General features: G+C 46.6%; 1 protein-coding gene across 1 annotated transcript in view; it reads left to right on the top strand.

Moving 5' to 3' along the window:
* Positions 1-18,449, top strand: part of LANCL2 (LanC like glutathione S-transferase 2) — a 43,122-nt gene extending 24,673 nt beyond the window's left edge. Inside the window, exons 4-9 of the mRNA XM_055130607.1 lie at positions 519-666; positions 2,160-2,306; positions 4,549-4,731; positions 7,967-8,143; positions 10,253-10,325; positions 16,184-18,449. Coding sequence (XP_054986582.1) covers positions 519-666; positions 2,160-2,306; positions 4,549-4,731; positions 7,967-8,143; positions 10,253-10,325; positions 16,184-16,299 — 844 coding nt within the window. The 3' untranslated portion in view covers positions 16,300-18,449. The remainder of the gene's footprint in view (positions 1-518; positions 667-2,159; positions 2,307-4,548; positions 4,732-7,966; positions 8,144-10,252; positions 10,326-16,183) is intronic.
* The last annotated feature ends 587 nt before the right edge of the window (positions 18,450-19,036 follow it).

The raw sequence follows: 19,036 nt of genomic DNA, 5'->3' as shown, positions 1-19,036 counted from the left end.
TTTCATCTTATTTTTCCTAAGTAAAAGTTTTTGTTTGCCTTCAGGGTGTAAAAATTAAACTGTATGCCTTAGATCCATATAGATTCAACCTTGAACTGACTAGACCTGCAAATTATGAATGGTTAGGTAGTATAAACTTTTATTCCACCTTTTGGTTTTCTTTGAGTACCTGGTATAGGTTGGATCAGTGCCTGACAGAGTTACTGTTTGTGGAATGGCTGAATAATCACCAAATTCCCAGTACTATCTTATAGTGCATTAGATCACCTTCTCTAATTCTGGACTGAAAAATTGATGATCTCCTCTTCACATGGTTTGGAATAGATAGAAAGGTAGAAAGCTTGGCCATAAAGAGGTCTTTTTATTACTTTAGGCATCTAAGGCTAGTGAAGAAATTTGTTTTTTTAGATGTTTTAAATCTGAAATAATAGGTGGTTCCTAAAATAACAATAAGTACTGTTTCAGGAGGGCTATCTTAGACTTTGTATGTCTAAACAGAACTTGACTTGTTGGGGTAGACTTTTACAGCTCCAGAGAGCCGTTGTCTGCCGAGACTCGGACCTTCCTGATGAGCTGCTGTACGGGCGGGCAGGTTATCTGTACGCCTTACTCTATCTCAACTCCGAGATGGGTCCAGGCACCGTGAGTGAGTCAGCCATTAAGGAGGTATGTGGGGTGAGTCAGCCATTAAGGAGGTTTGTGGGGTTCCGGGCGTTCCTCCCTCTTTGCTGCTTTTGCGCCGTCTGTTAGCATGGAACTGTAGAAATGCTATTTCTGCTCCTAGGTAGGAGTGATTTATTAATGCCTATTATAAGGTAAACAAATGGTTCTTCTTTTCCTTTTGTAGGGACACACACACACACACATACACACACACACAAACATACACATACACACACAATCTCTGTTACTTTGGCTGTTTTCATAAGAACCAAACAGCATTTAATTAAAAGAAAGGAAGAAAACAAATTATTTCTCCTTCTCTATTTCTTGGCCCAGTAGAGAGCCCATGTACTCTTAGCTAGTGAGCAGGCCCTTTTTGTTTACTGGAGCTCTGTCTTTGTATTATTCCTGCATCCTTGTATTACTGTATCTAGAAGACCGAAGGTCCCTGAGCCTGTAGCCCTGAAGACAGGTGAGGACAGCTGTGGAAACCAGCATTTCCTTTTGAGAAGAGGCTAGCAGCTGCCTTTATCATTTCTGCTCCTGTCCCAGAGCCCTGGTACCAAAAGGGTGAGGGGAAAATGGATGTGAGGAAGCAGCTGGTGTCCTTACCACACACTGTCACTGTCACTGTCATCCCATTGCTCATTGATTTGCTCGAGTGGGCACCAGTAATGTCTCCATTGTGAGACTTGTTGTTACTGTTTTTGGCATATCAAATATGCCACGGGTAGCTTGCCAGGCTCTGCCATGGGGGGCGAGATACTCTCGGTAGCTTGCCAGGCTCTCCGAGAGGGGCAGAGGAATCAAACCTGGGTTGTCTGCATGCTAGGCAAACACCCTACCCACTGTGCTATCACTCCAGCCCAGTAACAGCCTTCTGAATATGTTCCTCTTCCTGTCTGATTTAAAGCCTGTGCTCCCCCACAGACCTCCCTTCCCTAGACTTTCATAAGTGCAGTCCCTCCAGTCTTCCTGGAAGACGGACTCGCCAGTCTTTCAGGGGAAATATTACAGCTCAGAAGAAAATAGTCTAGGCGATTTTTTACGCAGTGCTTTCCCTAGATATTAGTAATCCGCTCGTCCAGAAAATTTGGATAGTTCCCTTCTCTGAGGGGGCCTGGACTCATCGTTGCTCAGGAGGCTCAGGTCTCCCACCACTCACGCCAGCTCTTCAGTGCAGGAATCCAGCCCTGAGTGCTGGGCCAGCAGAGCCCCTACTTGGTGCTAAGCTATGGCATCAGCAGTGTGCAGACCATATGCCCAAACCCTGTTCTGTCTCTGGCCTCTCCTTCAGCTTTTGAAGGCTTCTTTCTATTTTGACATTTTCTTTTGATTTCTCTCTGTATTTTGATGTACATTAAGAACGGCAACCATGCTAACTGCTAACTCAGAAATTTTTCAATTAGGTTCTCAGTTGTCAGTGTTAATTAGACTAAAACAAGATACCCATAAGGTATATTTTTCATCCTGAGGCTATCTCATTATGGCTGTAGGTGGTCACTGCTATTATTGAATCAGGCAAGAGTTTGTCAAGGGAGGAGAGGAAGACTGAACGGTGTCCCCTGTTATACCAGTGGCACGGGAAGCAGTATGTGGGGGCAGCACACGGCATGACAGGAATCTACTACATGTTAATGCAGGTGAGTGGAAGCTCTCCGGATGGCCGGCACAGTAGCACACTAGGGTATGGCAGTAGGAGTGGGAGATGAAATGATCATACGGACCAGCCAGATGGGAATGAGACACAGACCCTACTGGGATGACAGATCCTTGGGCTCCCCTTCGAAAGCCCCCTCTACTTGGTGGAGAGCCCATTCCTTCTGCAGCTCTTGCCAAATTAGCCCGAGTGCATTTCTTGTGCAGCTTAGACCACACTGGACATCTGTTGCCCACTCTCCTTCTGTCCTTGTCCTCCTGCTGACCGGAGCTATCACTTTTCCAATGAGGAGCACCTGCAGGGAACAGAAACCTAGGCAGAAATGTTCTTGCTTGCTCCATGCTAAGTCCGGTCTAGCAGTGGGACAGAGGGACACTGTGACATTGAGAGTGAGTGACAGCCAACAGTGAGCACTGTGTCAGTGTCAGAAGAGTAACAGTGCCTATGAGAATTCAAGGATAACAACAGAATCAAGCAATAGTACAATATGTGGGGTATGCCATGTGTATAGCTGCCTTTTAACAGTGTAACTATAATTTTGTAGCAGTATAATGGGTACTCACATAAAGGTACTGCAGCATAACAATACCAGCATGCAGTGGTACAGCAGTATGAAGTAGTGTCATGCTGTAGAATACCTGTGGGAGTGCAGAACCCAAACAGGGATCCTGTAACCGGGCACTGATCACTGTGCAGAGGAAGGTCCCACTGGTCAGATTCCTCTGGGAGATGCAGAACAGTACACAAAGGCTCATCTGTCCCTCAAACAGCTCCACTTTCCTGATGGAATTTCACAGTATGGAATTCCTCCCTCTGAAAAACCTCACAGATACAAAACATCAGTGTTGAAATGAGGAAGAGTCATCTGGGGCTCCCAGCTGTGTATGGAATGGAGCACTAGTGAGAGAAAGGTGAGCAATTGAGGAAGAGCAGAGCAGAGTCAGAGTACCCGAGAAGGAGCATGCCATTCCAGCAACTCAGTTCGACCTTAGAAGTCCAGAACTTAAAGTACCAAGTGCTGCGACTGCAGTGCAGCGTGTCCAAGGCTGAGGTGAGGCACAGACCTGTCAGTAGGCCCGCCGGCATTAGAAGGCCGGGCCTCCCTAACTCTGACGGAGACCAGGGGCCGGGCTGGAGCTGCTGGTCTGTGGAACCTCAGACAGCCAGGAGCAGAGGGAGGAGGTGAAGGCTGCCTTCGGGCCCAGGGCACAGGGGATATTCTCCCCACCCAGCTCTGCTCACGCCACCCGTTCTGAGTAGTGCTTCTGCCTTGTAGGAGCACTGAAGTCTCCTTTTATTTTATTTTTATTTCTTTTGAGAAACAGCCCAGATAAAACAGAGCTTCAGACAACTTGCATATGATTTTTTTCTTTTTGTTTTTGGGCAACACCCAACTGTGCCCAGGACTTACTCCTGGCTTGGTGCTCAGGGGACCATATGGGATTCGAGAGTCAAACCCGGTCCACCACATGCAAGGCAAGAGCCCTCCCTGTCGCAGTATCTCTCAGGCCCCTGGAATGTTTTTTGTACAATATTACAAAAACCATGCACACTAGGTAGAAGCCATTCTTTAAATTTTGGTATTTCAAATTTGTGGGACTTGGATATTTCTCTGAGCTAAGGACAGGGAGTATTCCTGTGACAGTGAACAGTGTTTGATTCTCCTGACTCCAGACTGGTGTATGTTCCGAGCCACTGAGGGAAGTCTAGCCTAAGCCCCAATGTTCAGGAAATTATGTGGATTGAATATATTTTAGGCTGTTTGAAATTTAGGATGGTTCCAACAGAACATACCTCCTTACAAATCAAGGAATCTTTGTAGTGAAAAAAGTATTTTATGAGGCTGTGGTGATTAATGGCTTATTTGACAGAAAAAAGGACTCAGATTCTGACAAGCATGATTGTGAATGTTCCTGTGAAGGGATTTTGTGTGAAATTTACATTTAAATAGGTGATCTTTCTATAAAAATAAACAGGGTGGGGGGGGCCACAGCTGATATGTTGAAAGGCCTCCTGAGCAAGAGGAAATCCAGTGTATGGCCTTTGGCCTTCTCTGCAAGTATCCAAGAATTGAAACACAAAAAGGTCTTAGGTCTAAATAAGGAACAGTAAAACTTATTCTGTTGTTCTGCTCCCCAGGGATTTATGGCCACAATATTATGGAGTTTTTTTTTTAATCTAAGGAAAAGTTAATAAATAACTTAATTTATTGATTTTGTCTAAAGCCAGAAGCAAAAGTGGACCAAGAAACCTTGACAGAACTGGTGAAACCTAGTATTGATTATGTGCGCCACAAAAGATTCCGATCTGGAAATTACCCCTCATCATTAAGCAACGAAACAGACCGGCTGGTGCACTGGTGCCACGGCGCCCCGGGTGTCAGCCACATGCTGATGCAGGCGTACAAGGTCAGTGCTCCAACTGTGCCCGCACCTGCTCGGGGCTCGGGCCTCACCTCCACACTTCAGCTGGATCATGTGAAGCAGTTTGAAGCATGTTTCTTTATAAGGGAAAGGCGTTTCAGTATTTTTCAACTGCAACCACTGCAGTTGATTATAAGTGTGTTTTGACAGAAATTTTATTTATGTATAAAGGAAAATTTCAATGAAAGCATCATAAAGATTTTAATTCTAAAGGCTGTAAATATCTGGTGCGGTCAACAGGATTATAAGCTACTGCTTTTTGTTTGACTTGGCATCATCATTTTATTTTCTTGCTGGATTAAATTTGCTTTTGTTGTTGGATAATCGTGATTCAGAAACTTAAATTTGAATTTAAAATTGTAAGAACTAGGACAGTACAGAGATTAAAGCGCTTCTCTCGAGTGTGGTCGACCCCTGTTTGATTCTCCAAACTACATACGGTTCCCCGAGTCTCTTCAGGATGAGCCTGTAGCACAGAGCCTCGTCATGCATGCTGCTGGGTGTGGCCCCCAAACAAACAGAACCCCAAGCCAAGCGTCTTTGCAGGGCTGGAGAGATACCTAAGGGATAAGGTATAGTTGCCACAGTTTAGTCCCTGGAACTGCATCTAGTCCCCAAGGCATTGCAGAGAGTTGCTCCTCGGTGCCTCTGGGTTTGGCTCTGAAACCTAAACTAAATTAGAAATGTCATTTTGATGCCAGACTTGTGGCTCAGTGGTAAATCGTATTCATGCCCTGTGTGCATGACACCTGGTTTGATCCAGCAATAGTAATAATAATAGCACATTTTCAATAAAATGGCTATAAAATTATTCACAGGAGGTGGGTGTAGTGTCAAATTTTTGCAAACAGAGAGTAGTACAGGAAACTGATGTTATTGTCACAGATTTAGTGCAAAAGACTCTAGATTTATTTAGGAACAGTATTAAGAATTCTAGTGATTTCTTTCATGGGCTAAACTTTATCATTAAGGTGTAAGCAAGTAGTGCTCCTTTTTCGACTTAATTCTTCAGTGGGTGCCTCTTTACTGGTAATGGTTGCTGTTGAAGGTCATCTCTTATATATGGCATTATACAGCCCTGACATTACACAGCCATTATAGTGATTCCACCCTGTCTCGGCAGTGTCTCTGAGTTTTATAGTAGCAGATGGTTTTAATGGCTAAAAAATCAGATTTCTACTGGAAAATAATAGAAGGTCTGTATCCATTTAGTTTTCCTTGTTCAACTACTATAAATTCTCTGAATAATCTCATGATTTAGGATTATTTTCAGATCTTTAAAATAGTTTTTCTGGAAATTAACACCCAAAACTTCATAGAAAAGTCAAGGTTGGCCATTCAATAAAGCTAATTGAGAAAGTTACAGTACAGCGGGTAGGGTATTTGCCTTGCACACCGCCAACCTGGGTTCGATTCCTCCGCTCCTCTCGGAGAGCCTGGCAAGCTACCAAGATTATCTCACCCGCATGGCAGAGCCTGGCAAGCTACCCGTGGTGTATTCGGTATGCCAAAAACAGTAACAGCAAGTCTCACAATGGAGACGTTACTGGTGCCCACTCGAGGAAATCAATGATGACAGTGATACAGCGATCAGAGGAACATGCAGTGCCAAGTTCGGCATGGACTGCAGCCCTTTCGAGATTTCTCTGGCCCTTGTCCATACATTGTTTATACATTTGTTTCTAGGAGGAGAGAAAGACGGTCACTTTCTCTCAACCCGCCTCTGCCACCTGTCTTGGTTTCATTGTTCTCTCGATTTCTATGTGATGAGTTTTGCTTAATCCCAAATAGTTCCTTGAGCATCTTTTTGTTGTTGCAGTTGATCTCCCTGTCCAGGGATCCCAGACTGTAAGCTGTCATGATTGACAGCCGTGGTCTGCGCTGGAGGCCCCGGGTGCTGAGCTTTGTCATTGAGCCGTCTCTGTCCTACAGTTCTGCTTTTCTTAGAGTCTAGGTTCAGTGACAACAATTTGTTCTCATTTTGATGTTGGGGGCGTGGCAGGGAGCTAGAGGTGGCTCATGTGAAGTGGGGAGGAGAAAGTCAGTCACTTTCTCCCAATCCGCCTCTGCCACCCAGGACCCAGGGTTACTGGGTTCTTGCCTCGCAGAAAGAAATTTTAGGAGTAGACGAGCAGTGAAATTACAAGTTTTTATTTGGAAGTTTTGAAGGGAAGGAGGGCGAGAAAGAGGAAAAGTGTGGAGAGTAGCCTGCTCAAGAGAAATCCTGGCTTCCCCAAGGGCGGAGAGAGCGCCTACACACACCCCAGCATTAGACATTCCAGCATTAGAAACGAAATAATGAAAGTACACACCTTAAGAGGGGAGATGCGGGCGACACTTGTGCTCAGCCACGTAGGCTCCGGTAGCACATGGGCTCGGGCAGCATATATGCTGCTCCCTTTGTTTCCAGGTGCCCTTTATAGGGTTTCTCCACCCTTCCTCATGAGGGGCTTCTACCTAGGTAAAAGTCTGTTGCTAGGGTGTGGTAATGGTCTTCTTTGAAATTCCTTTTCTGCAGGAGCTTCTGTTGGAGGGGGTTGGTCCAGCCTCCTCAGGGTCTGTTACCGACAGGCACCAGTTCTCCATGAGGTCAGGGCTACCACTTCCCAGGAGATTTACTGCCACTGCCTGGGGAAAGCGCCTTCCCCATCTGCCTGCCTACATCAGTGGTCTGTGCAATACTCAATCCGTCGCATATCTTCACATGCACAGAAATGTTAAGGTTTTCTCAAGAGTCATAGGATAGTTTTTTTGTGACAAGACTTCTTACTAAAGAGATCTGGTAAATTTAATTATAGCTCTTCAAATAAGTAAGGTTTAGAATTTATTTTGTAGAACCACAAAGTAGAAAGAGAGCAAAACAAATAGACAGGATCTATAAGGGTCTGTGCAGTAATTTGAATTTTTTTATAAAAATATATAGTAGGGTACAGAGAAATAGTACAGTGGGCAAGGCACTGGCCTCGCACACAGCCAACCCGGGCTCGGTCTGGCCCACATGTGGTTTCCCAAGCATTACCCGGATAATCCCGGGAATAAACTCTGAGCACTGCCAGATAGAGCCTCCAAGCCCCAAATGAAAAACAGTTGTGTTTGTTTTTTACTCTAATGCTTCTTGAGGTTCTCTAATATCATGTAATAGTCTAACCCACAGTGGAAAATATTTTGCTATTTTCACTTGAAATATATTTTTAACATTGTTGTGTTTTTCATTACCCAGGTATTTAAGGAGGAAAAATACTTAAAAGATGCCATGGAGTGTAGCGATGTGATTTGGCAGCGGGGCTTACTCCGTAAAGGCTATGGCATTTGCCATGGGACTGCAGGAAACGGCTATTCTTTCCTGTCCCTTTACCGTCTGACACAGGATAAAAAGTACCTCTACCGTGCTTGCAAGGTAGGACCTTCCTCACTGGGCTGCGCTGCCGTGCACCAGCACCTCCAACTGGAACTGAGCAGAAACTATAATTCCGAGGATAAAAATTAATATACCTGAATGACACAAAGCCAGCCTTGATAAAAAATGGTTTTCTAATGTTTGTGATTACTGTATATATGCTGCAAAAGAGATGGATGACAAAATTGGAAAGAAATATACAAAAATGCTTACAATGACATTTTCTAGATGGCAGCATTCAAGTTGATAACATCTTTTCATTTTTTTGGAAAATGAACATCTACTGTTGTTAGGAAATGTTTTCTCAATCCAGACACAGTAGAGTTCTTCCCTGCTGGCAGCCAGACATACACAGGAGCCGGGGTGCACTGAGGGTGTGTGAGGCACGGAGAGCGCATGCATGATGTCTGGGCCAAGACCTGCTGGGCAACTGGACAGGAAATGAAAGGTCGGGGGTCGGGGGTGTTACCAGGAGGAAACTCATAGGGTTGGGGAGATGTTATGTTACAAGGAGGAAACTGCACACAAAGGCCCAGTTTTGTGACATTCACTGTCAGAGCAGAGCCGGAGAGACCCGGGAGTGGGGGCTGCTGGGCTTTTGATAACTAGAGGATCCTTACGAGTGGGACTGGGGAGACTGAAGACTGAGAGTCAGCTGGCTTCTTGGATACGAAACCCTTCAGGTAGCCCAGGCAGGGTTGGTGTGGCCGTGGGTGCATCCCGATGAGGACACTGACACAGATAGCAAGTGTGTTCCTGCAGTGGGACAGTGTTGGGGGAATGCCTCAGATATGGTGACCTGTGAGGTCGGAGGGCAAAGACCAAAGGAAGTCCTTCCCTTTGAGTGAGCGGTTGGCCGCCTTGATGATGGTTTAAATTGCTGATGTCTTTCTAGTATTCCAGTAATATGGTGGAGGGCCACACCACAACCTGGCTCTGGCCATGACGTCAGAGTAACCCACAAGGATGAGAGCTGGCACTGTTTTCTGGACTCCTCAGATGGTGCTCACTGGCCTGTGTTGGTTCTGATCTGCCAGAGGGAGATGAGAGGGTTATAATCCACAGTCTCCTTTCTTAGAAAACAGTCTCTGGTGCCAGGGACAGATGCGGTTGCAGTTGAATTTCCCCAGCTTGTTGCTCAGTGAAATGGTGGGTTATAGAGCAAGGTATTTGCTTTATTGAGTGTGACAATAAAGAGACTAAGAAAGACTTAGGATGTCACACCCGTGAAATGGAATGTTTCGTGGATGTGGAGAAGACATAAGTCCCTGAATGTCTCCCTATTTTCTTGAGAAGACTAAGTCCGTGACATGCTGTGAGAGTGAGCTGGTTTTGGAGGATAGACAGTAGAGTGTCTTCTGCGTGCCAGATGTGGTATTCCATTTGCTTATTCCCCACCTGTGCTTGTTTACGGATGACAATTAGCTTAGACAAAAAAGGCCCCATTGAAGCACCACTGTGTGGCCAGGGATCTGGGAGCTCTGAGGAAGGAAGGGGAGAGTGAGGAGGCGGAGGTACAGACAGTGCTCAGGAGGGCAGTTAGGAATAGGTGAGTGTGAGTGGATGAGTGAGTGTGAGTATGTAAGGATGGGCATGATGAGGAAACGGATGGTGATGAATGTGTGTCATGTGCAAGAGTAAGTGAGCGGTGAGTGTGTAAATGTGAGTGCTGAGTTACTGAATGATGAGTGAGTGAATGATGATTGTGTGAGTGAGTGGGTGAGTGAGTGAGTGAGTGAGTGAGTGAGTGAGGGAGGGAGGGAGGGAGGGAGGGAGGGAGGTAGGCTTTGAGGGCTGATAGAACCGTTTGTTTGAAGCTGGAATTGTCAGCTGGAGGAGCAAGAGGCCTGGGCCTGGGAAGGACAGAGGTTGTGAAATTGTTGGTTTTGTACTTCCATCTCCCTCCAAGCAGCTGCAGGGTAGCGGAGCAGGCGGTGGAGGGCGGTGACACCCCTTGCTGCAGGAGACACTCGGCTAAGCCATTTCCTAGCTTCTCTCTTGTCCAGAATCTTCTTTCTCTGATGCATGGTGAATTGATCGCAGTGTCTTATTTGTTGCCCTTTCACCAAGTGAAACGTTCACCCTGTAAAGAAATGTCTCTCTTCTCAGTTTGCAGAGTGGTGTCTAGACTATGGCACTCACGGATGCCGTATCCCTGACAGGCCGTATTCGCTCTTTGAAGGTAAGAGGAAGAGAAGATCCAGTTTCAAACTTATCTTTTAACTGTTTTTCTGTGTTCATACAGTTACGACATACAGTTCTTTCTATGTATTGCAGAAATGTAGTGGCTAAACTTTTGAGTATATTTACATCTGTGCTCAAAACTTCCCCCTTTTGTTTTTGTTTGTTTCTATGTCCTTTTGGCACTAGGGTAATACTAACTTAATCGACTGTACTGGGAAGTATCCTCCTTTCTTGTGTTTTTATGGAGAGAGAGAGAGAGAGAGTGTTTGAAAGACTTCTCTAGCCTTTGGGGCTAAAAGATGCCTTTTTCAGGAATTTTTAAATTACACACTCAATATGTGATAGGGCTTTTGTTTGTTTTTCAGCTTTTTAGGTCACACCTAGCAATGCTCAGGGGTTCCTCCTGGCTCTGTACCAAGGAATCACTCCTGGCGCTGTTCAGGGGACCATATGGGATACTGGGAATTGAACCCCAGTCAGCTGTGTGCAAAACAAATGTTCTATCCATTGTGCTATTGCTCCGGCCCATGTGATAGGTTCTAAGACTGTTCAGGTTATCTCTTTACTTTCAAGTGAGTTTAAGCACTTTGCATTTTTTGAGAGACTCTTCTGTTTCATATATAGGATCTTTTTTCTTTTATTCTTTGATGTTTATATTGTGTATAGATAGATGAAATACTTTATTCTTTGCATTCATAAAAACAATGTATTTTCATCAGGCGTAACTATTAATACATAAATTAAATGGAATTATTTCAAGTTCATAGTATCAACTTCAGAGCCCTTTGACCCTAGCATTCCCTGTGGGCTGGACAGTTCTCAGATGTGGCGGCTCTGCTGTGCCTCGTGGGTGCCTTGTGGGTGCCTGGCAGAATGAAACGGCAGCGGGCACTGACTCGATTCCGGCTGGCTGGACAGAGGGCCGTTAACAGAACACCCATGGGAGTGACAGCTTGGCTTATTCCATGTGAGAATTGAAGAGCGAATTTCACGTGTGCTGCCTTCAGAGGAGCTTTGCCCCCTTCCTCCCTCCACCCAGAGGGACCGAGGCTCTCTGGATCAGAAGATGCTGCTACCCTTGGCTAGAGCCCTCTGAGAGCATTACAGCTGCTGCCCTTCCGGAATGCACTGTGGCTTTCAAATAAGTGCCTGGGACCTTTTTGAAAATGCAGAAGAGTAGAGTGGGGATAGCACGGATAGGAGAACAGCCACTAGCACACGTCAGATGTAATCAATGGCCGGAGCAGTAGCACAGCGGTGAGAGCACTTGCCTTCCATTCAGCTGACCCAGGTTCAATCCCCGGTGTCCCATATGGTCCCCCAAGAGCCAAGAGTGACCCCTGAGCATGGCTGGGTGTGACCCAAAATGCCAGAGGGGAAAGAAAAAGAACGTAAATGGATCATGAAAACCCAAAGGAAGAAGCCACAGGTCGAGCCACCGTTCTGTGATTGGCTCGTTCTTGTGCTGCACCCTTGCTGAGGGAGAGGCAGATGGGGCTTCTGGAGGAGGCAGTTGGGAGGCCTGGTTTATACAGGCGTAGACATTTGTCAGAACTCAGAGAAGTGCACTGAAAATAGGTGTGTTTTGTTTTATGTAAGTCGTACATCCAAATGAACGCTGTAACCACACAGCCTTCTCGGAAGGAGCTGAGGGGGGAGGTGGGCTGGGAGCAGTCTGCATTGCCCCCTCTTCAGAAACTCCTGGCTCTCAGCAGCCAGAAGCCCCATTACTGCTGTGAACTGCGGGAGGGGTTTTAGCCAAGGCAAATAATGCTGCCTCAAAGTAACATTCTTAAAACTTCAAGAAAATACGAACTATGGCTTTGCAATAAGGATGAGATAGAAAGGCTCAGAGAGAAGAAATTTTATATGCTGAAATGCTGTAATAGCAGCATCCATAACTTTTGATGGTGAAAATGTGAGATCATCTTAAAGATGTAAAAACCAACACCAAATAACAAAAAAAAGTTTGCTTTTGTTGTTGTTTGGGGCTGTTGTTGGAAGTGCTCAGGAGCCCCTCCTGGTGGGGGGTGGGGACACCCAGGGATCTCCAGACGGGGTCCAGTGTACGGTGTACACTCAGCCCCCCGGACACTCGCCAGCAATGAACCAGGAATAAAAGAGTGATTTGAAAACCTGCTTGGTACTAATATAAGAATTTGTTTGCTAATGAAATTATAAAACAAAAATTGGGTGGGGGGAGAGTATTTTTAGCCCCAGTGATTGGAAGTTTTACCGTCCTGTCAGCAGTAGGAATTCCTGCAGACAGTGTCTCCGAAGCAGACCCACACCCTGGTGCCCGAGTCCCTCCATCCTTGGCTCAGAGCCCTCCTGTCCCACCCCCCCTCCTCATCCCACACCCCCAGCCCCATGCCCTGGTAAGCTCCATTCTGTAGAGCTTAGATGCTGGTGACTTGCACCATTTCTCGTTCCCGTGCCAGGTTTTTAAGTCCCATCTGTGAGAGGAAGCACGCTGTGCCCCTCCGCCCGGCTCGCCGCCAGCTCCACTCCGGCAGCAGCAGACTGTGGGACTTCATCTTACAGCCAGCTTGTGCTCTCATGTAGACATACCATGCTTTCTTACCATCTTTCTTGGGCTCTTGGGTTGTTTCCAGATTTGGGCTATTGTGCACGTGCTGCAGTGAGCAGAGGAGTGTGGGGGGCCATTTCCGAATGGAGTTTTGGTGCCCTCGGGTAGATGTGCAGAAGTAGGATTGCTGGGTGCTGCAGAAACTCAACTGATAGCTTTTTCAGAAGTGCCATGTTGTTTTCTAAAGAGGTTGAACCAGTAGCCGTTCCTACGAGCTCTGGATAAGGATTCCTTTTTCCCTATATCCATGCCAGCACTGGCAATCATTTTATTAATTTTTTTCTAGGTTTTATTTTTATAATGTCTCTCTTTTTTTTTTAACTTACTTACTTTTAAAAATTTATTTATTAATTTTATTGAAACACCATGACAGCAGTTACAAAGTTTTTGGTTTAAGTCTCATTCATACAATGATGAAACATCCAACCGTTCACCAGTGCACATTTTCCACCACCAAAAGCCCCAGTATTCCCTCCCCATCCCACACCCTCCCCCTACCTGTGTGGCAGATGATTTCTACATTACTCTCTCTCTACTTTGATTATATTCAATATTTCAACACCAAACCCACCATTATTATTTGGGACTTTACCCCAACACTCAGATCTGCCAAAAAAGGCAATATTAGACAATTTGATGATGCGTGGCCATTATTGTGGCTGTGTGATTTTGGAATTCTGACGTTTTAATGGGCTGGAGCGATAGCACAGCGGTTGGGCCTTAGCCTTTCACACAGCCGACACAAGTTCGATTCCTCCGCCCCTCTCGGAGAGCCCGGCAAGCTACCGAGAGTATCGAGCCCACACGGCAGAGCCTGGCAAGCTGCTGTGGCGTATTGGATATGCCAAAAACAGTAACAATAAGTCTCACAATGAGAGACGTTACTGGTGCCCGCTCGAACAAATCAGTGAGCAACTGGATGACAGTGACAGTGACAGAAGTTTTAATAATTAAATCTGGAGGGATTTCTGCCAAAAGCTGCTGTGTTCCGAGCGCTTTTTTCTGAGTCTCTGGGATCATGGCCGGTAAGCAGCTTGATCAGCAGCCAGAGGGCTCGTTCGTGGGTGACAACTCGGGGTCTCTTAGGGATGGGGGTGGGGGAAGAGTCGGTTCCCCCCATCCCATGAGGCCCTGCATTCCTAATCACTGTGGGCCCCTCACTGGCTGTTTCTAGGCCTCTGGAAAATGGTGGTGGCAACCGAACCACCAGGGGAAACTGGCCAAGGCACAAAACCCATTCCTACCTGGGCTGCCCAGTGCCAGAAACCTAATGCATATTTCGGACGCATTTCTGCCAAAAGCCTCATGTTTGGTGTTCAGCAATACAATGATCTATCACCCATCCCTCCACCAGTGCAAACTTTCCACCACCAATATCCCCGTTATCCCCTCCTCCACTTCAGTCCTTACCCTGCCTCTACGGCAGACAGTTGTTCAGATACTCTCTCTATAGTTTGGGGCATTTAATTTGCTTGGATATTCCCACCACCATTCAAGCCTGCCTCCTAGGAGCAATAACGGCCACACATCATCACATGCAATTCATAATCAACAATAAAAAGCAAATTGTCTAATGCTGCCTCTTCGGCAGATCTGAGTGTTGGGGTAAAATCCCAAACAATAATGGTGGGTTTGGTGTTGAAATATTGAATACTTTCATCTATTTTCCATGCTCACTTTGTTTATCAGGAATGGTCGGAGAAATAGTCCTGGTCCCCACATACTGGAGCCATGCTTGTAGAGGCTCATAGTCGCCAGGATTCCATCGGGAGAAGGCGGGGAGACTGCGCCTGCTCCTTCTAGGATACCCTGGTGATAACAGCTCGATTTGGGGTTCGGAGCATTCTCTGGCGTTGTGGTGCCCCCCAGCCAGGATTCTTCACTGCTGAGTGCGGCACGATGGTGCTGGGGGTGGGTTGAGGGTGTGGGTCAGGGGCAAGCTGGAAGCTGGGACGGAACTGCCCAGTTCCAGTGCCCCCATGCAGTTTGGAGAAATAGTCCTGGTCCCCACAGACTGGAACCGTGTTTTTAGAGGCTCATGGTCGCCGGGATTCCATCTGGGGTAGATGGGGAGACTGTACCTGCTCCATCTGGGGCACCCTGGTGATATTGGCTCGCTCAGGGGCCCGGAGCATTCTCTGGTGTCAAGTGGTGCCTGCCAGCCAGGATTCTTCACTCTTTAATTTATTTTTTAATGAATCACTGTGAGATACAGTTTCAGACTTACAAACTTTTGTGCTTATGTTTCAGTCATACAATGATCAAGTACCCATCCCTCCACCAGTGCCCATTCTGCACCACCGATGTTCCCAGGCGGCAGTCATTTTAATGTTTGCCAGGCTCACTCGTGTGATAAATCATTATTGCTTTGATTTGCATTTTTCTGGTGATGCGAATGTGTTTTCATTTTCTCTTGACTATCTGTATGTCTCCTTTGAGGAAATTTTTGTTCATCTTTTCTCTGCATATTTTCCTAGATTGTTTTTTCTTTCTTGTTAAGGTTTACCAGTGCTTTGTGTATCTTGACAACTAACCCTTTGCCATATGGATGGTAGGAAATTATTTTCTCCCAGTCTGTGGGGTGTCTTTTCATTCTGGTCATTCTTTTGTGGTGCAAAACAAACACATTAATTTTTAATTTTTTTAAAAAATTATTTTTTAGGGGGCCGGAGCGATAGCACAGCGGGTAGGGCGTTTGCCTTGCACGCGGCCGACCCGGGTTTGATCCCTGGCATCCCATATGGTCCCCCAAGCACCACCAGGAGTAGTTCCTGAGTGCAAAGCCAGGAGTAACCCCTGAGCATCGCTGGGTGTGACCCAAAAAGCAAAAAAAAAAAAAAAAAAAAAAAAATTATTTTTTAATTGAATTACAGTGAGATACACAGTTACAGAGTTGTTTATTGATGGATTTCAGTACATTTACCACCACCAATGTCCCCATTCCCCCCTCTCATCCTCACCCCCCTCCCCACACACACAGTGCAGAACTTCTTAATTTGGTACCGTCCAGGAGTTATTTTTAAATTATTAGCTCTCAGGAAAGGAACCTGGGGACATTGGTGGATATAAATTGACACTGGTAGTAGGACTGGTGTTGGAACATTGTATGGTTGAATCTATATTGGAAATAACTATAAATCATGGTGCCTTAATAAGTAATAAAAAAATAAATCTCCCCTTCCCAAATCTTTACAGCACAGAAATTATGAAATGACACTATTTCTGACACTCCCCCAGGTTTATAAAGGATTCTTATTTAATTGCAGGCATGGCTGGAACAATTCACTTTCTCTCTGACATCCTGGTCCCAGAGACATCACGGTTTCCCGCACTTGAACTTGGCTGTTCAAAGAGAGGCAAAAAGGTGTCAGAAGACTACTGAGAAACCTATTTGGACCTGACACCACCAGAATGCTTTGTGTCTGACAAAGAACCAACTGAATCCTGCAAGAGAGGGGAAAGCGTGGACACCTTCTTAGCTCCCTTTGTTATGGAGACCTTCCAGTCAGAGCATGAGTGATGACCGGTTTTTGTAACAGTGACCCCTGGTGTAAATAGGAATTCATCACACTCAGAACCTCTGTCGTTTTGCATGTGACTTGGTGTTGTCTGTTAAGTGTCAGTTTTCTGAGGGGAGCCAGCCGTGCATGGTTACGGCAGCAGCCACCTCTCTGTACATAATATTCCAGGTGAGTGTCGTTTTAACGGCTGACCAGCAGGAATCTGCAGGTGGCTTCTCTCACAGGTCAGAAAGATTCTCCATAACACCCTAGTCTAGTACCTTCACAGAATTTCCTTTGGCTGCCTTTCAGATACGTGTGACAGAAAGACAGTTCCAAACCTGGGGGGAGAGCTGGAGGGTTGAGGGGCTTGTGCAGATGTTTTGGGAGAACGGGTGCTCGCACTTAGCTGGATGCCCCCTCTATGCACAGCGGAGTCATTTAGGCTCTCAGAACCACTGCCGTGCCTGGGGCAGTTTGCACTCAGCAGAATGTTTACAGCTGGGGGGTGAGTTCAAAGGCTCCCTGATTCTAAGCAGCTGCCGCCTGGGAGAAATGACATTCCAGGGAGACTTTCAGGATCGAGTAGCAAAGCACTGAAGAAGTTGAATGATTCTAGAATGCATACCTGGGCATGTACGATGAAAACAGACTACCCTGAATTTGTTGTCCTGAGTTCAGTGGATCCAGTTCCAGATGGGTGGGAAGCAAAAAGGTGGCTTAACTAGACCCACAGCAGAGCATAAATTTGGGCTGTAGAGTTCTTAATTTTTGCCCACTGTTTGGGTGATACATCTCATATACGATGAACTGCCTTAAGCACAGAAATACTGGAGTGTGTTTTACATGGGAAATGTATCGTTCCAACCAAGAAGGTCATAATAGTCTCTGACCTAACGGCTTATTTTTTAAAACGGGCATCGATCAGGAGTAGCTCTCTCTGTTCTCTGTTGTAGAGATGGTGGCTCTTACCAGCATACAAGGTGCGTGGGTAACCTTGTTCTCATGCTGGGAGCTCAGGCTTTTGTCAAAAGAGACAAGATAGGTCTCCAGAGCTGTTTCTTGTCTAATCATTTATTAGCGCTGGTTTCACTCCTCCCATAATGGGGAAAGAAAAATATTGATGTGGGTGACAAATCCCCTCCTTTATGCAACTTGCTCGGCTGTGTGAGCCTTCCTTGTAGGGCTGGCTCTCCTTGGCATTCTATTTCTAGGAGATGGCGCTTCGTGGGACGTGTGTTTTTAAGTCACGATTGCCTGAAGTCAGGAGATCTCTGTAGGTACAGAGCCCAGTGGTTATGTCTAGGCCCGCCTGGACAGCCCAGATTCCCCTCGATGAGCTGAGGGTCTCATGTGTCACAGCCCAGCAGCAGCTCTTCCTCCTCCTCCGCCTTCCCCCAGCCTCACCCTCCCCTCCCTTCCCCCGGGGCCGGGCCTGCCACCCTCCTGGTTCCACACAGGCTGAATATCTGAAATGAAGCAAGTGGTGCTGCAGAGAGTCACTGAGTCCTTCCCGTCCCCAGTGGTGGCTCACGGATACCCTGTGTGGGCCAGCTGTCTCCAGACCAGCAGCAGCAAGATCACTTCCTGTTCGTCAGGCCCCCAGCTAACATGCAGGGAGAAACTAAGGGCTGGTGAGAGGAGAGAAAAGGGAGGAGTCATCTAGTTGTTTCTCTTCTAACCAGCCACATGGCACCTTCCCTCCCCCACCAGGTGTTAACAGATGTGCAGTTCTGTGATCTCACCCGCTTCCTAGTGTCTGTTTCAGGCTCTAAGCAACCACCATTCCATCTCAGTCCCCACCCCGCCCCCGGCAGAGAAATTGAACTGAGCTTCCAAGGAGGAGTTGTCCAGAAATGTGGTGTCTGGACCCAAGCCTCACAGCCGACATGCTCAGAATGAACAGCAGTGATTTGCTTGTCCTCAAAATGGTTCCAGAGTTTACACATTTTGACATTTGAAAGAAGTTGATGTCAATAAAAAAATCTTTTAGGTGCTTTGGTCTTGTTAGTAAAGGACTATGTGTGGTGAAGCTTGTGGCATCTTCCTTTGCTCTCGCCTGATGCGTGAGTGGCACTGCATGGGGCCCCGGTCGCTCTCAGAAGATGGCGTCCCCACTTGAAAGGGGGCAGCTGCGAACAGGCAGTTAGAACCAGTTTATCAGGATGCAGACTGAAGGCCTCCATGTGTGCTATTATATTTTCTCTCTCTTTGTTTAAATCTCAGACCCTCCCTCTGAAACCAGCCAGCAGTGCCTTGGGACAGCCTGGAGTGCCTGTCACTGCCTGTATGTCTGCAGTGCTGGAGTGAGTGAGTTCAGGGCCTCTTGTTGCACTCTACACACAGAAAACAAATCAACAAAAACCCGCTAAATGCTTATTCTACACCAGACAGTCCTCGACACTTCAGATCCAGCCACGGGCAAAGCAGCTGAAACCCCTTTACAGAAGGGCAGTACTCGAGTGGGTGGGCAAGTCAGGCGGGTGGGTCAGTGTAAAAATTACAAAAGCGCGCACGCGGGGGGGGGGGTGATGATATGTGCTGTTGTGTTCTGTTGTTCATGGGCTCTCGGGGCGGTTCTCTCTCGCGTGCACGACTTGCATTCCGTGCTCTCGAGCT

The sequence above is a fragment of the Sorex araneus genome, chromosome 3 (assembly GCF_027595985.1).
Source record: "Sorex araneus isolate mSorAra2 chromosome 3, mSorAra2.pri, whole genome shotgun sequence".
NCBI lineage: Eukaryota > Metazoa > Chordata > Mammalia > Eulipotyphla > Soricidae > Sorex > Sorex araneus.
Note: the sequence above shows the minus strand (reverse complement) of the source record. Positions and strands in the feature narration are given on the sequence as shown.